The sequence below is a fragment of the Phoenix dactylifera genome, chromosome 1 (genome assembly GCF_009389715.1).
Source record: "Phoenix dactylifera cultivar Barhee BC4 chromosome 1, palm_55x_up_171113_PBpolish2nd_filt_p, whole genome shotgun sequence".
NCBI lineage: Eukaryota > Viridiplantae > Streptophyta > Magnoliopsida > Arecales > Arecaceae > Phoenix > Phoenix dactylifera.
In genome coordinates this window covers 39,521,406-39,541,848 of record NC_052392.1, presented here as the reverse complement: position 1 = coordinate 39,541,848, position 20,443 = coordinate 39,521,406, and the positions used below count along the sequence as shown (strand labels likewise).

At 39.0% G+C, this 20,443-nt stretch overlaps 2 protein-coding genes across 2 annotated transcripts; both read left to right on the top strand.

Moving 5' to 3' along the window:
• Positions 1-3,219: 3,219 nt before the first annotated feature.
• LOC103706063 (polygalacturonase-like) lies at positions 3,220-5,936 on the top strand. The gene is made up of 4 exons (XM_008790034.4): positions 3,220-3,817; positions 3,899-4,188; positions 4,333-4,561; positions 5,565-5,936. The coding sequence occupies exons 1-4, from the start codon at positions 3,377-3,379 to the stop codon at positions 5,781-5,783; spliced, it is 1,179 nt and encodes a 392-aa protein (XP_008788256.2). The 5' UTR covers positions 3,220-3,376; the 3' UTR covers positions 5,784-5,936.
• Positions 5,937-9,860: 3,924 nt separating this feature from the next.
• On the top strand, positions 9,861-20,010 carry LOC103706064 (ankyrin repeat-containing protein At5g02620-like). Its single transcript, XM_008790035.3, has 3 exons — positions 9,861-11,302; positions 14,418-14,827; positions 18,838-20,010. The coding sequence occupies exons 1-3, from the start codon at positions 10,849-10,851 to the stop codon at positions 19,708-19,710; spliced, it is 1,737 nt and encodes a 578-aa protein (XP_008788257.1). The 5' UTR covers positions 9,861-10,848; the 3' UTR covers positions 19,711-20,010.
• The last annotated feature ends 433 nt before the right edge of the window (positions 20,011-20,443 follow it).

Below are 20,443 nucleotides of genomic sequence, written 5' to 3'. Positions count from 1 at the left end.
ATTCAGATGGAGTTATCCCTCTTCTTCTTCCTCAAAAAACAAACCCATAAGCATGGACCATGGAATCGGAGCTGCTAAAATGGGAAAAAGGGTAAAACAAAAGAAAGAAAAGAAGAAAAGAAGAGGAAATAGATCAGAATATTCTAAAGAAATATTGGAGATATAGTGTATTTCTTTATTATGGTTTGTTAGTGCATGTGAGGTGACAACTATTCGACAAAGAAATTCTATAAGGAAAGGATCGGGCAGGTGGGTTTTGGTTGAGGCGAGTTTTCCTTTTTGACATATAGAAAATATAAAATTTTAAATCGGATCAGATTCACCGCTGAGCTGGTTGATGAGTTCAACCACAAACCAATATGTAGAAATACACCGAAATTACTCCCTTTTTTTTTGTCCGTCTTTATGCGTGTTAGTTCGTGGTTGGACTGCTCCACCCTACTACTCAACTAGTGGATCTGGTCCAATCAATAATTTATCATTAAAAAAAATTTAAGTGCAATAGATTACATACAAAATATTTATTTTTTGATTTGTCAATTTCACAATCAACCAATTCAGTTGTGTCTGGCAACAAAATCATGTGTTGCACCAAAATTCCTTCTCACCATGTGGCAAAAAAATTGTTCATGTGCACTTAAAGAGAGGCCATGTTTCATTGGCTTTTTCTTTCTCCCTTTTGCATTAACAAAATTAATGTAAGAGAGATTCCCATCATTTTGCTTAGAAAATATAATATATACTAAGCTAAGCCTACATAACTAAACCTATTCTACAAACTTGTAGAGGTCAGCTGCATGGGCAGAAAAACCAGCGTCGTTGCACATGAAGTCGAGATTGCAGCCGCCAATCAAGGGATGGCCGTTATTTCGGGCTGAATGCTTCCATTCATGACTTTTTTTTAGCTCTCAAGAAACATCTCGGTGAAGTCAGCTTACCATCATCATGAGGCCGACACGCCGACACGTACCGCGCAATTCGCTCGTTCGCTGTGCTCGCGCGTGACGTGAATGCGTTGCTCAGGCTTGCAAAGCGCAAGTTGACGGCCGTTGCAAAGAATACCAGGGACCAACCATGTTCGGAATTGAGCGCAAGTTATATATATATATATAGTAAAAAAAATAAAAAATATTTTTTATCTGATTGAAGATTTTTTTTAAAAAAAGATAGATAAGTAGCAATTTCATGAAAATAAGATTTTCGTGTTTTATAAAAAAAAGAACCCATATCCTTCACCAGTTAGAAGTTGGTGTTCTTTTTTTTTTTTTTTCCAAAAGTACTATTTTAGAAAATTAGATGCTCATCCAAATATAAGTTACTCTGGCATTATATTTATAGAATCATCTTTTTAGGGAAAACATTCTAGTGAGAAAATTTTTTTGCTATGAACCAAACGAGTCCTATACATTGCACATGGAGCGTATGCAACCAAAATTCATGGACTTATTATAATGATTCGGAGACTACTAGAAGTTTAAGATTGCTAATTAGTTTCCCTTATTTGAGTTATGTTTGAGCATTTCGTTCGTCACTTATTTAGCAGTCCGTTCAAAATTAATGAGCAATACTTATGGAGGAAATATATTGGGAGCAAGACATGCTATTTATTTGTCAATATTGCTGCATTGTATTGTATTATATAGATAAGACCTTATACCTCTTTAGGAACGGGCGGATTGGTAAGTGGGAGCACAAAGGATCGGTGGGCGAGAGATCCTATGTAAAAAGTTGGATATTTTAGATGCATGGGCACAAAGGTATATAAGTATGTTAGGAGTCCTGAATCTATTTCCTGGTTGGAGGGAAGAGAGGTGATTGATCTCTCTCGCATGTTACTTCGGAGAAAAGAACGGCAAGATAAGGCTACCATGGAAATTTTGGGCATGTTACCAAAATAGGAGAGGAATAAAAGAAACATATGAAGTATTGTACTTGCAACAGACAAAATAGGAGAGGAATAAAAGAAACATGAAATATTGTACTTGCAACGGACACAGGTCCATTTTTCCTTCGGCTGTGCTGAGGTAGAAGCTTGGATGTTAGCGATGTCCAAAGAGAGGGCAGTTAGCATTCTTTTATTGTGATTGTAGAATCTCTCAAGATTAGTATATTACATCATTAATTAATCTATTGCAGTTTACCCTCGTATAATATATAGCTACGAGCACTAGAAGGTTTATGTAATTTGCCATTTGAGAAAGCACCTAATTAGTCCTAACGAAAAGCTTTTGATTAATATAGCTAGGATAAAGGCTCACGTACGTTATGTTGTGCATGTTGAGATTAGATTGTATCAGACCATCCAAGATTAGGTCAAATTAATGATTGAAATGAACAAGAACATTAGTTTGAGTTTAAGGGATGTTTGATTCAGTGTATCCAAATATTCAAAAGGTTATCTTGAAGTGATTTTGGATACCCTTCGATCTCTATGCTGCAGTCAATTCAAAGCTTTTTTGACGAAGTGGAGCTGAACCAAACGCACTGAAGCGATGACTTTTGCCCTTCAATTCCACTTCCTCCGAACCAAACAAGCACTTAATCGGAAGACAAACCATTTGACGTAGAGCTTAATGTCAAGTTTTATCAAAAATAGCTGCGGACGCTGGAAGTCCTTGTGAAAATGGCTAGAATGTTTACACTATGATGATGCTAGTATGAGCATCTTCCAACCAAAGTGGCACAGATATAGTCAACCCTCAAGTGGAATTCCAATGCTTGAGGTTAAATCCATTGCATGCGGGGTTAGTTGGTCATATACGATCTTTACCTATATGCATGTCGTATCTTTAACCCCGCGAGTTACGACCTTAAATTCCCTCCCGGATCACGTAACTTTGCCTATATTCCAAGTAACTCCGCTTTCTTCTCCGAAGTTTGCTCCGCTATTCTGGATCTGTCGCACTTAGAAAAACAAACAAAGTCATTACTACTTTTTTTTTTGGTGTCAACAAAGTCCTTAGTTAATCAACAAAAAGCAAAGTCATCAGTCTCCAAAATCACCGGTAAAAATATATTTCACACACAATAATTGGACCCACTGAGACCCAGTCTCGGTGCCTTCACTCTCTTATCACTATGCTTGCGTTTCGTTTCCTTCAAGGGACTTCAAGGACTGGTTTAATTATTCTACAAAATCAGTGGAATAAATAAGGGGTTTTTCACTGTTCTTCATGTGTCTCAAATCTCGGGGATGCTTCCTTCTTCTCGCAGCCACCAAAACCTCCCAAAATTTTCTATATATACTTAAACACCCACCCACCAAGCAACCAGACACCATCCATCTCCCTCCAAGCATCTCTCTACTGATCCTTTAGCCTCTATCCACTTAACTCCAGCCTGATAACTTCCTTCATAGACTCATTACTAGAGTCTCATGGCTCAACTCATCATCAATTCTTTACTTCTTGTTCTAATACTACTCTTCGTCCAGTTGTTCTCATCAGTAAAAGCAGCAGTCTACGACCTCACAGACTTTGGCGCTAAATCGGACGGCGAGACGGATTCGAGCAAATCATTCCTTAGTGCATGGGATGCTGCCTGCGGCTCGCCGGAGCCGGCGACCATCCATGTACCTGCGGGCTTCTTCTTGGTGGGTCAGATAACTTTCAGTGGCCCCTGTAAGAGCAGCAAGATCACTCTCCAGATCGACGGGACCCTCGTTGCACCGTCTTACGACAGTCTCGGAAAGGTCGGGGAGTGGATGGTGTTTGCTCAAGTCGAGGGTGTCTCGGTGCACGGCGGCACCATCGACGGTCGTGGCTCGTCTCTCTGGTCCTGCAAGGCTGCCGGCGGGAGCTGCCCCGATGGCGCAACGGTACGTGCGTCGTGGGATGGCCTTCACCTCTTGCTCTCTCCATCTTCCCACGACTAAGTAATTCATGAATTCTTCATGCAGTCCTTAGCGTTCAAGAGCTCGAAGGACATCATGATCAGTGGGCTGACGTCGATCAACAGCGAGATGTTCCACATTGTGATCGACGACTGCCAGGGGGTGACGGTGCAAGGTGTCAAGATCACAGCTCCGGGGAGCAGCCCCAACACCGACGGCATCCACGTCCAGGGATCCGCCGACGTGACGATTACCGGGACCGGCATCAAGACCGGCGACGACTGCATCTCGATCGGGCCCGGGACGACGAACATATGGATCGAGCAGGTCACCTGCGGTCCTGGCCATGGCATAAGGTTAGGGAAACATGCATGCATGCATATCATAATACATTGCGTTACATGTTGCATCCATGGTGCTTTAAGTACTGTGTTTCGCACATGTGGAAGTCTTTTGTTGTTCTGACGTACGTGCACACGTGTGATGCTGGTGGCTGGCAGCATCGGGAGCTTGGGGAAGGAGTATGACGAGGAGGGGGTGGAGAACGTGACGGTGAGGACGGCGGTGTTCACGGGAACGCAGAACGGGCTGCGGATAAAGACGTGGGGGAGGCCGAGCCAAGGGTTCGTCAGGGGTGTGGTGTTCGAACACGCCACGATGCAAAATGTCCAAAATCCCATAATCATCGACCAGAATTACTGCAACGGCCACCGTGGATGCGCGGACAAGGTAATGAAATTAAGTCCAAATCAAGGGGTAAATATGTGATAAAGGTGGGGCGGCTTCCACTATTCATGTGCCTTGGTATATGTTAACGTGAATAGCGTGCACAAAAATACGGGATAGCGTAACGGTTTTCTTTTACGTTGATTAGGACATTAGTGGGGAGCGCGTACTTTGGAAATTATATGCTATAGGGTGCTAATCAAAGCTAAGAAGAATACATTTTGTAGAGGATGAAAAAATTGATGCGATGCTAGGGCTGGTGTCATCCCCCATGAATTAGGGAAACGGAGAGAACGGCACCATACTTTGGGTTCAATCTTGGTCTCGAGTAAATGTTTCGACGGCGCTTTGCACCAAGACCCAGCTGGTGAATTGCACCAATTCATGTAGTGTGATAATCCCCACTAGACTTGTCCCTCTAGCATTACTCTTTATATATGAATCCATCTTTGGATCGCATATTGGTTACTTCGAGATCTATGCAGATAGATAAATCAAGAAGTTAGAATTGCTTTTAGACCTGCATGAGGAGTGATCCAATGGTAATCGATGTCATGTTTTGGGCTAAAACCAATTCACAGCATATATCCACAACTTTGAATCCGGGACTTCCCCTAAAATAGATAAAACCAGCATCCAATATTGAGAACATATATAAATTTGTGCGCATGCATGCATGCACACTCTTCTGTGCGTATATAAGAGAGAGAGAGAGAGAGTAAAAATCATGGAACAATATTGCAAAAAATCAATTCTAGCACTGTAATGGGCCGAGATTAGCAAAGCCCAACTGCAAACATGGGCTTGGGCTGTTGTCAATTGTTTCATTTTACAACTACAAGGCTATTCATCATGCATTGGACTCTAGAGCGTAACGGGTCATTGGCCAAGATTGAGTGGACTATAATAAGAGATAGTTGATGGTACTCGTAAATTTTTCAATTAAAATTAAAAGTCTGTTTTACTACAAAATTATTAAGCTTTTATGTTCTTTTGTTTTGGGTAGAGTTCTGGCGTGAAGATAAGTGAGGTGACATACACTGATATCCAAGGATCATCTGCATCACAAGTGGCCATGAACTTTGACTGCAGTGCAAGCAATCCATGCAGTGGAATTGAGCTGCAAGACATCAAGCTCACCTATGAGAACCAGCCAGCAGAAGCATCTTGTAATCACGCCGATGGCACTACCTCTGGTTTTGTTGTGCCACCGAGTTGTTTATGATCGCTCTTGAGTCGCAAAATTACCGAGATTAATATGTTGTGGCACGAGATAGTTATTTGATATGTAAAACTATTAATTCCTCCTCTAATCTCATATGCATGTGTAGTCTCTTCCATTATCACATGAAATCTTAGAATTACCTGATAGCATAAATACGTTATTGAACTTAATCTATCTTAACTAAAAAAAGAAATTGAAATATTTCTGGTGCGCATCGAGGCTCAATAAACATAACCCAATGTTGATTCACATCATCTAAAGCATGCCCTAGGTTTAGCAAGCCGTGGGCAGCCGAGCATGGAGAGTTACCTGATCATCATGAACATGTCTCTAATCTCAAATGGCATATAGTTCCCTCGATCCTATTTTGTTTAGTTTTATTACCTAATTAATACAATTAGAAATCTTACAAGCAACAGTAGAAAATATCGTACTTATCGTAGATTCTGCTAGGGATTTGAGGTTAGCCATTAATTATATGCGAAAGAGCTGTAGGTTTCAGCTTAATATCAATATCTGGCCGTGCCAGCCCCCTCCAAAACCATCAGTCTCAGCTATATCTGAGATAATGGCTCTAATTTGGCCACTCCAACCATTGATCGATTTCTTTATTTCTTTTTCAAAATGGAATCATGATGTTACAACAGCCAGTGTTAGCCCTTGAATCACAATTTAGTAATAACTACTAGTGTTATTAAGTCCGAATTGCAACATGTGGACTGACACATTTGCGAAGCCTTGCTAACAAAAAAATTGGATCCAATTTTATAAGAGATAATAACATTTTTCTAATTTTTTTCATAAACAATTAAGGATCCTTCAATTTAAGCCTGCACATTTAACGGTCACCTGTATGTGATAGCAATTTAAGCCAAACATTGAGACTAGAGGGAGACTTGTAATCTTTTGGACCATTCTAGCTCGCTCTTTGCCTAATTATTTTTTCGTTGATATATATATATATATATATATATATATATATATATATATATATATATATATATATATATATATATATATATATATATATATATATATATATATATATATATATATATATATATATATATATATATATATATATATATATATATATATATATATATGCCTCTCATTGGCAGATGGGAACAGAGAAAAAGTCTTGCAAGCAAAGGGTTGGAAGCAAACTACAAGCATAAATATCGTGCTATTTTGACCAACGTGAAGGTTGCTCATGGCGGACAGTGGATAAGATAGCTATACTGCATATAACTATTTGTCCATTCTTTTTATCTATTTGTCGATGATAAATAGACAAAATTATTGGAACAAGGCATTTATCTAATAAATAAGAAGCAGTTCAGTAAGTCCAGTGTTTGATTAGTCTTCCAAATCAAAATTTTATAAGAAAGCTCACGTTGGGATGGATTTTAAAAATGGCCTTGTGCACAGCTAACTACCCTAAGTTTGTATGATCATATAAAGAAGCAGTATCCTATGGATTTAATGGTAGGGAGTGACGTTATTTGAACAAAACAAATGGTGGAGGAAATGTGAAGGACCTTGAGATGCAACAATCCGGTATCTCACTCAAAAAGACTAGCCAGAAGATATTATTTGGATTTATTTGTTGTACCCAAAATTCACCTAATAAATAACTGATGTGGGACTAAACATACGCCCGCACGGATCCTCACATACTCCTCCCGTTTAAACCTTAACGTTCTTGTTATGTTAAGGGTTCAAATCTATTCAAATCTAATTATAAGCACTATGATGGGCCCATGGTCAACCCTAATGGATCTATGCTGTAATGTCTTCTAGTCCACATAAGTTATGGGCTGGATCTGCTCTGATACCATTTATAACAATCTAGTATCTCACTCAAAAAGATTAGCCAAAAGATATTATTGGGATTCCTTGATTCTATATAAGTAGCCAAGATTTACCTAGCGAATAATTGATATGGGACTAAATATATGTCCGTGGGGGTCCTCTTATGAGGTAGGAGATTTTTTCTCAAAAATAAAGCTTATGTCATTTCTCATGCTTTATGAATTGACTTTTTGATTTGATTTGCTAATTCTACAAAGATTGTGATTTTTTTTGGTAAGAAAGAACATGTGAGTTAAAGCATCTAAATGATGCTGATGTAACATAATGATCCATTTGGTAGGCTTGTTGATAGATTTATATAAAAAAAATCAACCAAGTTGGTTGGTGGACCACTAGTTCATTCAGGTCAGTTAAATGAAAATTAGCCTTTAAGAATAATTCATGTGTGTGTGATACTTAAATTAAGTAATATAATGATTACTGTATATTTTATGGAATTATTATATTTAAAATTTAATATATTCTGTACACAATTTTGTCTTAAGTATTATCAAGCTTTATTTATTTCTTGCTCTTATATTACTAACTCGCAAGTCATCCAAAGTATTGAACTATAAAATCAATAAAAATCAATAAGAAATTTAGCGAGTCGCTTTGATATTTTTGACCTTGATTGCATATATCGTTGTGTTCATGCTCTAATAGATCTCCCACCTTCTAGAGTCAACAAATAAATAATATATTAGATTGATAACATTAAAAAAAAATCTTTAGACTTCTTTTCTCTTATACTTGATAAAATATCTGTGTGGCCCTTCAGCCTCCCTTCACCTCAAATAAAAAATAAAAAGAAAAAGAGGATGTAAGAAAAGCACCTATAATCTCTTCCCACTAAGTCTTCACTATCATCATCAATCATCATTTAAAACTCTCTACCCCACACGCAAATCATGTTTCGACTAGCCCCTTTTAGTGGTCTTACCATTATAAGTCAACATAGATAAGTGGTGGCTCTCAATTTGCTCCTATGTGCATTGAAGTACCTAATTATCGATTTCGCCAAAATTGAGTTATTCTCTTACAAAATGATACATATCCAGCTATTCACGAACTATTTTGCTATTAAGTCTAAGCCCGAGACATCAAATCAATGGATAAAATCATTGGATGTCCCCTAAATGTCTATTATTTTAAAAAAAGATATTTTCTTGAAAAATCAAATAATTAAGTGAAACTTTCATATGAAATCCATTTGAAATAATAAAAGTAAGGTATTGGATACCTCTCACGTGCGTCAAAAGGTACAAGACCATAGAAGTCTACTTACAATTGCGTAAAACAATGGTGCAAAGCCTCGCAATGATGTACCACCGTTCCAGAACTAACGAAGCCAAGAAGTCAAGGCCATGCCTGATGACGAGATCATGCTCTCTTGGGCGGACTTACGCGGGGTGGCGCAGAATTTATTATCATGATGGACCCAAACATCAAGATAGTAGTCAGCTATTCGATGTTTCGATTTCTAGTGCAGAGTTTAGAGCCGCTTGGGCAGGCCTCTGACATGCTCGACTAAAATTGCGAGCTCGCTTAGTTATCTTGAAGGGTGACTTGGTCACGGTGACCAGCTAGATCCAGGAGGATCTAAGGATATGGGCCATAACAAAGGATAGAGTGTCTTTCAGGCTAAATATTTTTTTTGAAGCTAATGAAGCTGCAGATTGGGTAGCTGTCTATGTGGCCAGCCATACGAATAGTACCATATGGGCCGAGAATGGAGAGCTGCCTCGGGCGAAAAAAAAAAAAAATTAGAAGGGCTTATCCGAGAGGCGATGGAGTATGGTGGTGGAAGATTTGAAGGTCTCTCTGTATTGAAGTACGGGACGCCGGCGATGGTAAGCGGGAGGTGGTGTCGGCGACGGCATGGTGGAGCCACCTCGGCAGTCGGCAATGGTGGTGGGGTGGCCGGAAGAGGAAGGAGAGAGCAAGGTGAGTTTTTGGGGAGACGAAAGGAGAATGCGGTTCCGCTAGCCTCGAGATGCGCGAAAAGGCGGACGTGTCCTTTGATGGAGAACGCTGTGGAAGCTGTAAGATTTTTGTTCGTCACATTGGGAGGAGGCCACCTTCCTCGACCTTGGAATCTTTGCGCACTGCTTTCTTGGACTGTTGTGTCTGCGCTGTCCCCACCATTCTCTCGCTCTCCCACCACCACCACACTTTTTTAGCCGCCTAACCTTGGACGCATCCCACAGGACCAGGAGGCCCGGACCGGGAGGTACGTGCGGGGGAGTTTTATCGTGGGGGAGAGAGAGATTATTGCCATTGGAGATGAGGAATCCATTTTCTTGTGGAAAACGAGCGGCGTAGCTACCCGAGGACAGTGCTTTTGTAAAAAGTTGCAAAAGAAAAAAGGGGCCTTGGGGTCGCCAACCAGGAGTTGAGCCCTGTCGCCCTTCCGATTTTAAGCTTTTCTGGGATCGGAGAAGAACGGGGGCTCGGGTGGCGTGGGGGAGATCGGAAAAAGGTGGGATTTTGAGCACTGGTATGTGTTGGATTTCGGACATAGAGGTACCTCCTTTTCTCGATTCTTGATAACTGTGATTAGATTAGTGGGTGTTTTGGATTTCTGGGTTTTTGCAGCTGGTGGTTTTGCCGAGATTAAGTTGGGTTTTTTTGTGGATGAAGAAGTGGGCTTTTGCTTCTGACTTTTCTTCGAAATCTTGTCTTTTTTTGGTGCCTTCTTGTGTTTGGCTTTCTGGAGATCGTGAGTTAGGTTTTGCTTTCGGAGGAGGAAGAAAGGAGGTATTTTCAGAAGGATTTTGGACTCTGGGAAGTGCGGGAAGAGGGGTTCCCCCACTAATTTGCTGATCGGGAGGATTTTCTGGGTTATATTCTTGGCTAAACCACTGTTTCCGAGCTCTGAATCGGGGTAACAGGGAGATGAATTAAAAGGCCTTGGAGGGTTCACATCAATTTATTTTCTTCCTCTTCTCTATATAGTTGAAAATCTCGGTTCTTTAGCCCCAGGCAGCTGCTTATGGGTTCTAATCCTTCGCTAGTGCGTGGGATCTAGGACCACCCAATCAGTGATAACTTTAGGGGAAAACTTGTTCCCAGTCAAAACTGAGATTTTGCTGGCCGCAGTTTCTGGGTGAGATGCTTGGCATGAGTAAAATTATGGATTAGAAAGTTATAGAATAGAAGAGGGAAGGAAAAGGAAATTCTTTTATCCAAGATCTATTTAACTGTGGAGATGGAGAAACAGCAAAGCTTTCGTCTTGGAGCATTCGAGAAATTGCAGAGCTTTCGGCTGGGAGCTATGGAGAAACAAAAGAGCTTTCGGATGGGATCGCTTGAGAAACAAAAGAGCGGTCGGTTGGGGTCCATGGATAAACAGCAGAGCTTCAAGGAGAGGAGGAACAAGGATAGCCCTGGGAAGCGAGGGGATACACCATTGCATCTGGCTTCTAGAGCTGGCAATGCGGTGCATGTTCAGAGGATTCTTTCTGATTGCGGTGAGAGCCATTTGAAAGAATTGATTTCCAAGCAGAACCAAGATGGGGAGACGGCGTTGTATGTTGCTGCAGAGAAGGGTCATGTTGAGGTTGTTCGGGAGATATTGAAAGTATCAGACTTTCAATCAGCTAACACCAAGGCCAATAACAGCTTTGATGCACTTCATATTGCTGCTAAGCAGGGCCATCTGGGTAATCTATTGATCTCACAGATTAACTACATTTGCTTCTTTCTGTTTCTGTTTTACTACATAGTGTCAAAACAAATGTCAATTTATGACCAATATTATGAAATCTGGAACCTGGCATAGTTATTGGTGCTATGATTTTAAAATGATCGAATTCACCATCTCTTTTTGTCTTGTAAGATGATATTGGATAAGATGGCCTGAATTTTTATATTTGACAATCAATGTATGTGTTGTTGTAAATGTTTTCTTTGACAATAAGCAGTTTCTTTGTTGCTTAATTTTGTGATGTTTCTGCTTGCTCACTTTCTATTGATCCTCTCATGAATACATTGTGATATTTTACAGTACTATGTAGATTTGTTGAGAATTCTCACTGAGTTAACCAGAAGGTGTTAGCTGCCTTATCAGGATATTAAAATGCACGGAGAGAGAGAGAGAGATTAAAGATTTGCTGGTGCACAAGGAGAACTTATAAAAGGTACTGGCACAAAATAGGGTAAAATATCTAAATAAGATGTGGTCAGTCTAGAAAGATGAAGTAATGTTCTGCTTGAGGATGAAAGGCACGAATCAGGGGACATGAACGTGGCATCAGCACATGGAAGGTACTAAAGCAACTAAAAAGCATGCTAAAATTATGTAAAAATAGTGGCAAGGAAACATCAGGAACAAGATGAAAGGTTCCAAGGGAAACTACAATGGTCATTGTTAACCACAGAGTGATGCATAACAACAAAAGTGATGGGACATTTAAAAGAAGCTCTAGTTTGAATAGCAAAAAAATGTGTGAATCTATGCTGGTGAGCTGATGATCATATGAGAGGAAGTAGATTAATATGCTTCTAGTAAGAGAACATCTTTAGGAAATAAACTTGCTGAAATAACAAACATAACCTGGAATGAGCAAGATGAGATGATAACCTTCTTATCCAGCTAAAGGGTAAGGTGAAAAATAATTTTTAAGGATGAAAAACAGAAATGTGAAATGACTTAAACACCCAAAATGCAAGAAATGTTGCACCACATTCAACAATGTAAGCCTAGACTGAACTAAACACTCTGAGAGAAGGGGACAGAAGGAGAGGAGAGGGGGAATAGAGAGAGCACTAACCTAGCATTGTAGCAGAAGGTGCGGTTAACTCAAAGTGAAGTTGGCAAGGCCTAGCAGGTGACTACAAGATGTGGATCCTTTGAAATAGATGCAGGTTCCCTAAAATTCCCAGACCTGGACAAAGTTGATCAAAAGGAGGCAAGTCATCAAGAGAAGGGGAATTGACTTATTAAAGATTAAATGACACCACTTTGAATGTGGACATGAAGTTCAAAAAATCCAATTGATGGATGAAAGGCAGACCTTGATCTGTCCAAATGTAACATATGGAGATAAAGAAGAATAACATGTTTAGAATTTGATTAAAGAACTTAATTAACCGCTATAAATAAAGATTTGGGTGCTGGTACATCCTGCCATTTCTGTATCATTTTGACGATAGAACAGTACCTAGGATGCACATGGACACCGCGATTGAGAGGTCTTGACTGTTCCAGTTAGCACCGTCCAGGATGGACTATAATGGTTGTGTCCTGACACTTGGGATGCTTGGCATCATGAGATGCAATTATTTTTAAATTCATTTCTATTTATTTTTGCTGTTAATGGTCAGCAGTTCCATCTCAGTTTGTCTTGATAGCAGGCCAACCCGAGTGCAATCTGAATTGGGTACTAGTACCAGGACTTCAATCCTTGACTACAGCTGTAAGGGTGAGAAATATGAGACAACAAAAATGCTCGAAATATAAGAGAAGTAAAAAAAAGAAAAACATGGCCTAACAAGGTTCTATTGAAAAGAAATCCTCAAAAATGAAGGAATAAAGCTGATATGGGAGACATTAAGGCAATATTATTGGCTTGATTTAATCTGTTGGAGGCTTTTAATGGAAAATAAAATGAGTGAAGCTCAATAGACTAGAAAGTTAATGGGAACACTTTAAAGAAGTCAGAGATTTGGCACAGATGGACACACTTGTTAGAGTAGATGGTGTAGCAAATATCCCAACATAAATTAATTCAAGTATCTGATTAAGTTCCTGGAGGGAGTGATCTACAATTCACTTTTTTCTTAAAAAAAATAAAGGATGATTTGAGAGCTAGAGGGGCAAAATCAAAAAGATTTCTAGAAGACCCACCCAAGGAATACAAAATGAATTCTCTGTTTGAGACTGGTCCTGATAACTTTTAAGCAAAAGCCAACACATAGCAAGATTGTTAGGTTGTGGAAGTAGCTTGTCAATACTGGATGTTGGAGGAAAATGTCCTATACATGCAATTCAACATTTGAGAAGTTGTAAAATAATTGTAGAGATTTCTGATAATACATCTGAAACGATCTCTTTAAGATCTTGGGATGGCAGCCCCTGCTCTGATGGCCAGAGGATGCACCAAGTAGTTTCACAGTTGATATTTTATCTAAGTTAAATGTATCGCCAGATACGTATGGTTAAGAATGACTGAGAACCTGTAAGTAAGATATTATACTGTGCTATAGTTTGTATTGTTAGAACTTATTTGCATGTTATGTACAATGTACATACAAACTCAAATAAAGATGGAAGGTTTCAAATTTGGACAGCATACTGATGCATTGTTTACTTTCTCATTATGGAATAAAAAGAGGAATTGGTGATGATTACCATTTTGAAGCATGGGTCACCTCTCTTATACCCTGAATATAGTTATCAATAGTCATTTCTTTGTTCCATTTTTTATTAACAAAATGTGAACACAGATAAAAGTTTTTACTGGATGTATTTCTTGTTGTGCTCTGCACTATTTGAAGTGTGGCTTAATTTAATAGCCTGTCACTTAATAGATTTCCACATCCCAAGAACAATATGTCTGTATCTCAAACTCTGAAAGTTTTCTTTCCATGGTTCCATCTGATTCTTTTGAAAAAGAAAATATTTGTTCATACTCCCTAAATGTTGAAATGTAAAATTTTAGATATTAGTCTGTCGGACTTTATGACTGTTTATGATTCTGTACTGTATTATGTTGGTTGTGCTCTTATGACGATTTGTAAATTTGATTCTCTCTTTGGTTTGCTTGACTTTTGCAGAAGTTTTGAAAGAGCTGTTGCATTTTTTCCCCGCACTGGCTATGACTACAAATTTATTGAATTCTACAGCCTTAGACACTGCCGCCACTCAAGGCCATCTGGATGTCGTCAATCTTCTGCTAGAAACAGATGCTAGCCTTGCCAAAATTGCACGAAATAATGGAAAAACTGTTCTTCATTCAGCTGCAAGGATGGGCCATGTAGAAGTGGTAAAATCCCTTTTAAATAAGGACCCCAGCATTGTTTTCAGAATAGACAAGAAGGGGCAGACAGCATTTCACATGGCTGTGAAAGGCCAAAATGTCGAAATAGTGCAAGAACTGCTGAAGCCTGATAAGTCAATAATTCATTTGGAAGATAACAAGGGGAACAGACCATTGCATATTGCTACTAGGAAGGGCAATTGTGGGGTAAGTGACAATGTCGGCACACTGATTTGTCTCACACTTGTGCTTTGTGATGACATAATTGCTAGGTATTTTAGCGTTTGTCTTTTTGTAGTTTATTCTAAAAGATTGATCACTGATCTGAGTTCTTCTCTTAGCTGATGATGTGAACTACCGTGGGTGGTTCAATGACTTGCAAGAGTTTCGTGTAAGCTTACTACAATTAATATTCTTAGTGTTAAGTATAATTTTGGTTGCTCTAGAGACACATTTCTGATTACATGAACAAGTGCTTTAGTTTCTGGATGAAATTAGGGCAATAAGATTTAGTTATCTTGCCAAAGCTGAGTCTTTTCAGCAAGTGAGCTAGTATTGGTTCACATCATTTTGTCGCTTTCATTGCAGTCCTGAATGGAAGTGTTCAATTTGCTTATTTGTCTTGCTGCGCTTATCAGTACAAGTCTAAAAAGAAAACTTTTAATATGTTTCCTTTAGAAATTTGTATTCAACTTTCCATATTCTGTAAATAATCTGGATAGTAATTCAATATTACTACAAGTGCATCATTTATATAATGCATTTTACTATATTAGTTAGTGATGTAGCATCCAATGCTCTCTGTTAAGTAACTTAAGGCGACCTGTGAAAAAGCTAAAAATAGGAATTCTTTAGTGCGTGCATGTGTTTATCTATATATATAGGTTGGTGGGTGGCAGTGTGATGCACGTCATTCGGTATATCTGTATTTCGGTAGAATGACATTATTCAAATACTAATGCCCGCATCTTATGAATTGCAAATATCAGAATTCCTTGTCGCCGTTCCTAAAAACACTAAGCATAATGCCATAGATCTCTTTCACTTGTTAAGCTAAGCTTGTAATCCTCGTGGACATATTCCAAATGTCCTATTTTGCCTAGTTCTTTGGCTTCATGTTGCTTACCTTTCATTTGGAATCCTGTCCTGTCTTTTATGTCATTCTATCAAGCAGAAATGTGATGTTTCTATCATCATTTTTTCATTTAAGCCCGCAACTGTATGAAACTCCTGTGCCATATAATGTGCATTGCCCTCATCTAATCTGTTTCTGAATTAGGATTCTCCAAGTCCTGAGAGGCTCTTTCCTTTTCATTCTAATGTGTTGAGCATTACTCTATTGAAAATGCTGAACAATGGAGAGAAGCCTCACTGTTGCTAATATATCAGCAAATTCTGAGGAATCATTGAAGAGTTGGAGGAGAATGGAAAGAGTGGGAAACTGATGCTACATAAGCATTGAGGTTTTTTCACACAAGTACAGATGGTGTGAAAAAGGCTAGAAAATTAACAAGGACTATCCAGCTACTTGTTGCAGTATTGTCAACAAGAAATTATAGCAGTACTTTCACAGGTACCTTTATTTTTGATAGAACCTTCTCAGGTACCTTAAAGTAATAAAAAGATGCTTTTCTGAAAAAAAAAATGAAAAAAACCGAGGAGAGCTGGCTTTCCCATCTCTATAGACTGATTAAGTTTCTCCATTTTGAATTACAACTTGGCTTCTTCCTGATCATGCTTTCATAATGAAGTAACTCTGACAAGTCCTGGTTTCATGGAGGATCTTGCAGAGCCTTAGTGACTGTATAGGATACCTTAATGAGTATGATATAGAAGGTATATGTATGGTCATCTGAACTTTCAAACTTGGCTTATGATTAACTGAAGTCCAGTAAGAAGTTATTTTTCTTGGATCATTAAGGGCTCCTCATATTCGGACCCATAAAATAAACTTCTGTGAAACTTAGGACTAATACTGAAAATAGGACTTGTCAAACACCCATGTGATCAGCAACTCTGAAGCAAAGTGATGATGTGCAAATAAGCACATTATCTTTTAATTTGACCTGGACTTCCTCCCCAAATAGTTCAGAAAAATCTCAAAAAGTATGATAAGATCTTTCAATCCTCTTAATCTTGATCCTCTTCCATCAATCCCCATGGGTTGCAGATATCTAAGCTTGAGTGAGAAATGTAGTAAAAAGAGATTGCAATTTTGTGACCTTCACATGTGTTTGCTTGAAAAGTTGTTTTGCCAATTAGTAGGAAATTAATGGTATTCATCTGCTGGATGAAAGATATAGATTTTTCGGCAAACTTGAGAAAGGTCTCACTGGACTCATAAGGATCTTGCACCAGCCAGTGATCTGTGCTCTCATAGTATTGACATCGCGATGATTTTCTTCTTTCAGATCAACATATGAATGCTTTTCTAAAATTCCTTGGCCCATCAAACATGCATAGAAAATTGTCTTGTAATGCTTTCTTTCCGTCAATTCTGCAACCTTCAACATATTAATTTCCTACTTTTTTGTCTGTACCAGCTTCTTAATTAATTAAACATATACCAGAAAGCAAGGAATTGGCTACAATTCACGGGTACAACTTACTGTTGAACTCTTTGGAAGCCAAATGCTTCAAAATTCATTAAATCATACACTGGTTTCTCTGCACTGGACCTGTTTCTTTTTCTTATTAATAGGAGAGGCTATATGTTTTTCATAAACATTACTGATCTTCAAAATATCTACCTTCATTGTGTTTCTGAATTTGCAGGCTTTGATTAATGAAATTTGGAGAGAAATACCAAGGCCTAGCAACACCCTTGTATAGATTGACGGTATTGTTCTGTTTTGACTGGTTAGGTCCTCGACCTGTGAAGCTCTCTCTCTCTCTCTCTCTCTCTCTCTCTCTCTCTCTCTCTCTGTGCCCCCCTTCTGTTCTTTTCCCTTGATATTTGCCTCTATATTTTTTCTTTTCCTATATCTTCTATTTTGGCTCTTAACGATCTATCTAACATTTATTTCTCAAAAGAAAAAAGGTCTATCTAACATTTTTTCTTCCTTTTTTTCCTTCAATATTTTTTTTTGCGTTTGCAACAATGTGTGTGAATACCAGACTGCCAGCCTCACCTGATTTGAATCCCAAACCAGCAAATTATCATGCATGAATATCTATCTCCAAAAAAGTGGGAAACAAACCATAAGTCCAAAGCTTTCATTTTTAGCCATAAATCCTCCCAGCACTGAACAGAGATTAGGCTCTAACAAGGGATCCACAATGAACTGGATCCATATGCTAGACTTTGCCAATTTCTTCAAGATTTTAGTTGCCCGAGTAGGAACAGGTGCAGGAGCAGATTCAGGTGGGTACAGAGAAGTGAATCTCTCAAAATATTATATCAAGGAAATGATTAGGAAGTGGGTGCAATGATGAGTTCCCAAAGCAGGTGCATTAAGTAGAAATTTCCTTGTACTAAGATATGAATCGACAACTATTGGCTTCTTTGGTTATTCTGTTGTGGGTGCATACCATATCAAGACAGGTGGTCGGTTAGACATGCAGACCTGGATATTCCTCTAATTGATTAAATAGTGCAAAGCTGGTGTAGCCAGAATATGTAGCCTGTGATGTTTTACCAAGTTTGAGGAGAAATAAGCAATTGGTAGATATATTGTTTATGGTTTGATGGTGTCTGGTCTGTTTTAGGCTGGTTTTCGGTCATCATAGCTTGCTCTTCTACTTCCTTGATGACATGCCAACATTTTCACTCTCGACTGATCAGGAAGGTTATCTCCAAAATAATGAAGGTTTTCAATCTCACTCCAAAATTATTACTTTGGCATTTACTCCATATTGACCCGCCTTCTGCTGTTGCAAATGAAGTTTAAAATCCTGGAAAGAAGTGAGACAGGTTGTCATAAAGCTTGCTCTTATAAAGGATGTAGTTCTTAATGGAATAATCAATGAAGAATTTACAAAAGTTGATTAGAGTAGATGATATATGAACGGTTTTAGTTATTATTGTGGATCCTTTTGTTCTTCGATAATATTTATGGATCTTAAGAAGCTATATATATTATGTTTTTTTACAACCTAGTTTCATCTATAAATATGCTTCTCTAGAACTTAGCCACATTAGTTGATTGTTCCTAAGGTCTGTTTTATAGTTCTCCTGTCTCTTGCTGATATATGATACAATCTACTCCTCTTTGCAGATAGTGCTGGCCTTATTATCAGTCGAGGGAATTGATGTCAATGCAGTCAATAAAGCTGGTGAGACTGCTCTGGGTATTGCAGAAAAATGCTGTCATGAAGAGATTGCTGCAGTTCTAAGAGAGTTTGGTGCTGTGGTTGCAAAGGAGCAAGCAAATCCACCGAACCCTGCAAAGCAGCTAAAGCAAACTGTCAGTGACATAAAACATGATGTTCAATCCCAACTCCGACAAACCCGTCAGACTCAAATGAGGGTTCAGAAGATCAGGAAGAGACTTCAGAAGCTGCACATTGGAGGTCTCAACAATGCCATCAATTCTAACACAGTCGTTGCAGTGCTCATTGCCACTGTGGCCTTTGCAGCCATATTCACCGTGCCTGGCCAGTTTGTTGAGCAACCGCAAGAAGAAGAAGAAGGTTACACCCTTGGACAAGCTTACGTGGCAAAGAATGCAGCATTCATCATCTTTTTGGTCTTCGACTCAATGGCCCTCTTCATCTCTCTTGCAGTGGTTGTTGTTCAGACTTCATTAATAGTTGTCGAGCAGAAGGCCAAGAGGATGATGGTGTTTGTGATGAACAAGCTGATGTGGCTGGCATGTCTCTTTATATCGGTTTCCTTCATTTCACTGACGTATGTTGTGGTGGGCCACAGTGACTGGTGGCTTGCCTGGTCTACCATGGCAATCGGTGCCTCTATTATGCTGACCACCCTGGGGTCCATGTGCTACTGCATCATTGTTCACCGGCTCGAAGAGAAAAACTTGAGAAACATAAGGAGGGCCTCTGGTAGTAGGTCACACTCATGGACTGTATCTGTGGCATCAGACTCAGAGATACTGAATAGCGAATATAAGAAGCTGTACGCAATTTAGAATGGATGGGTTCATATATTGTGGTATCTGCACTTCAAGAGCCCTGTCTCAGCATCTCCATAAAATTTTCTGCACCCTTGTATGTATATGCTTCAAAAGAAAGTTTCGTCATTGGCATTTTAGCAAGGTATTGACTAGATTGGGTTTAGGCCTCCGCAAAGGATCTATATATGTTTGAAGGTCACTGTTGCTTCCTGAAATAAAGGACATATCTGTCAAAGTTATTGCACTAGTTGAAATTAATATTCAAGCAGGTTATTTTTGCAGGTGTTATAGAAGGGAATCCATTCGATACCAGAATATCAGAATTGACAGTATAGCTCTAAAGCTGAAAGTGCATCTTATTCCTACTTTGAAATGATTTCTGGTGTTATATGTGCGCAGCTGATAAGAGAGCTTTAAGGTGTTTTTCCTGTCAATCTTTGTTTTCCCATCATATGTCTAATGATCCATGTTTATAAGTGCGGTGGGGCTCCAACCGGTAGAGAGTTCTGGTGGATGAAATATCTTTGGGTGAGATTGAGTTCAACAGGCACGAATTATTAGAGGGGAAAGCCTAATGCACCAACTCTTTGCTGTTTCTTCTTCATTTTCTTCCCCTTACTTCTTCTGAACGGGGGAATTTAATTTCTTGAGATAAGATGCCTTTGGATATTCCAGTAAGCGATAGCTGTAATGTGTTAAAGCTGCTTCTGAACTAGAGGCGAGCTAGAATGTTTGATTACTTCGAGTT

Coding starts and splice junctions, on each gene's coding strand:
- LOC103706063 (XM_008790034.4), top strand. CDS start 3,377: ATGGCTCAACTCATCATCAATTCTTTACTTCTTGTTCTAATACTACTC. Junction 3,818..3,898: donor GCTGCCCCGATGGCGCAACG/GTACGTGCGTCG, acceptor TTCTTCATGCAG/TCCTTAGCGTTCAAGAGCTC. Junction 4,189..4,332: donor GGTCCTGGCCATGGCATAAG/GTTAGGGAAACA, acceptor GGTGGCTGGCAG/CATCGGGAGCTTGGGGAAGG.
- LOC103706064 (XM_008790035.3), top strand. CDS start 10,849: ATGGAGAAACAGCAAAGCTTTCGTCTTGGAGCATTCGAGAAATTGCAG. Junction 11,303..14,417: donor TGCTAAGCAGGGCCATCTGG/GTAATCTATTGA, acceptor TGACTTTTGCAG/AAGTTTTGAAAGAGCTGTTG. Junction 14,828..18,837: donor CTAGGAAGGGCAATTGTGGG/GTAAGTGACAAT, acceptor TCCTCTTTGCAG/ATAGTGCTGGCCTTATTATC.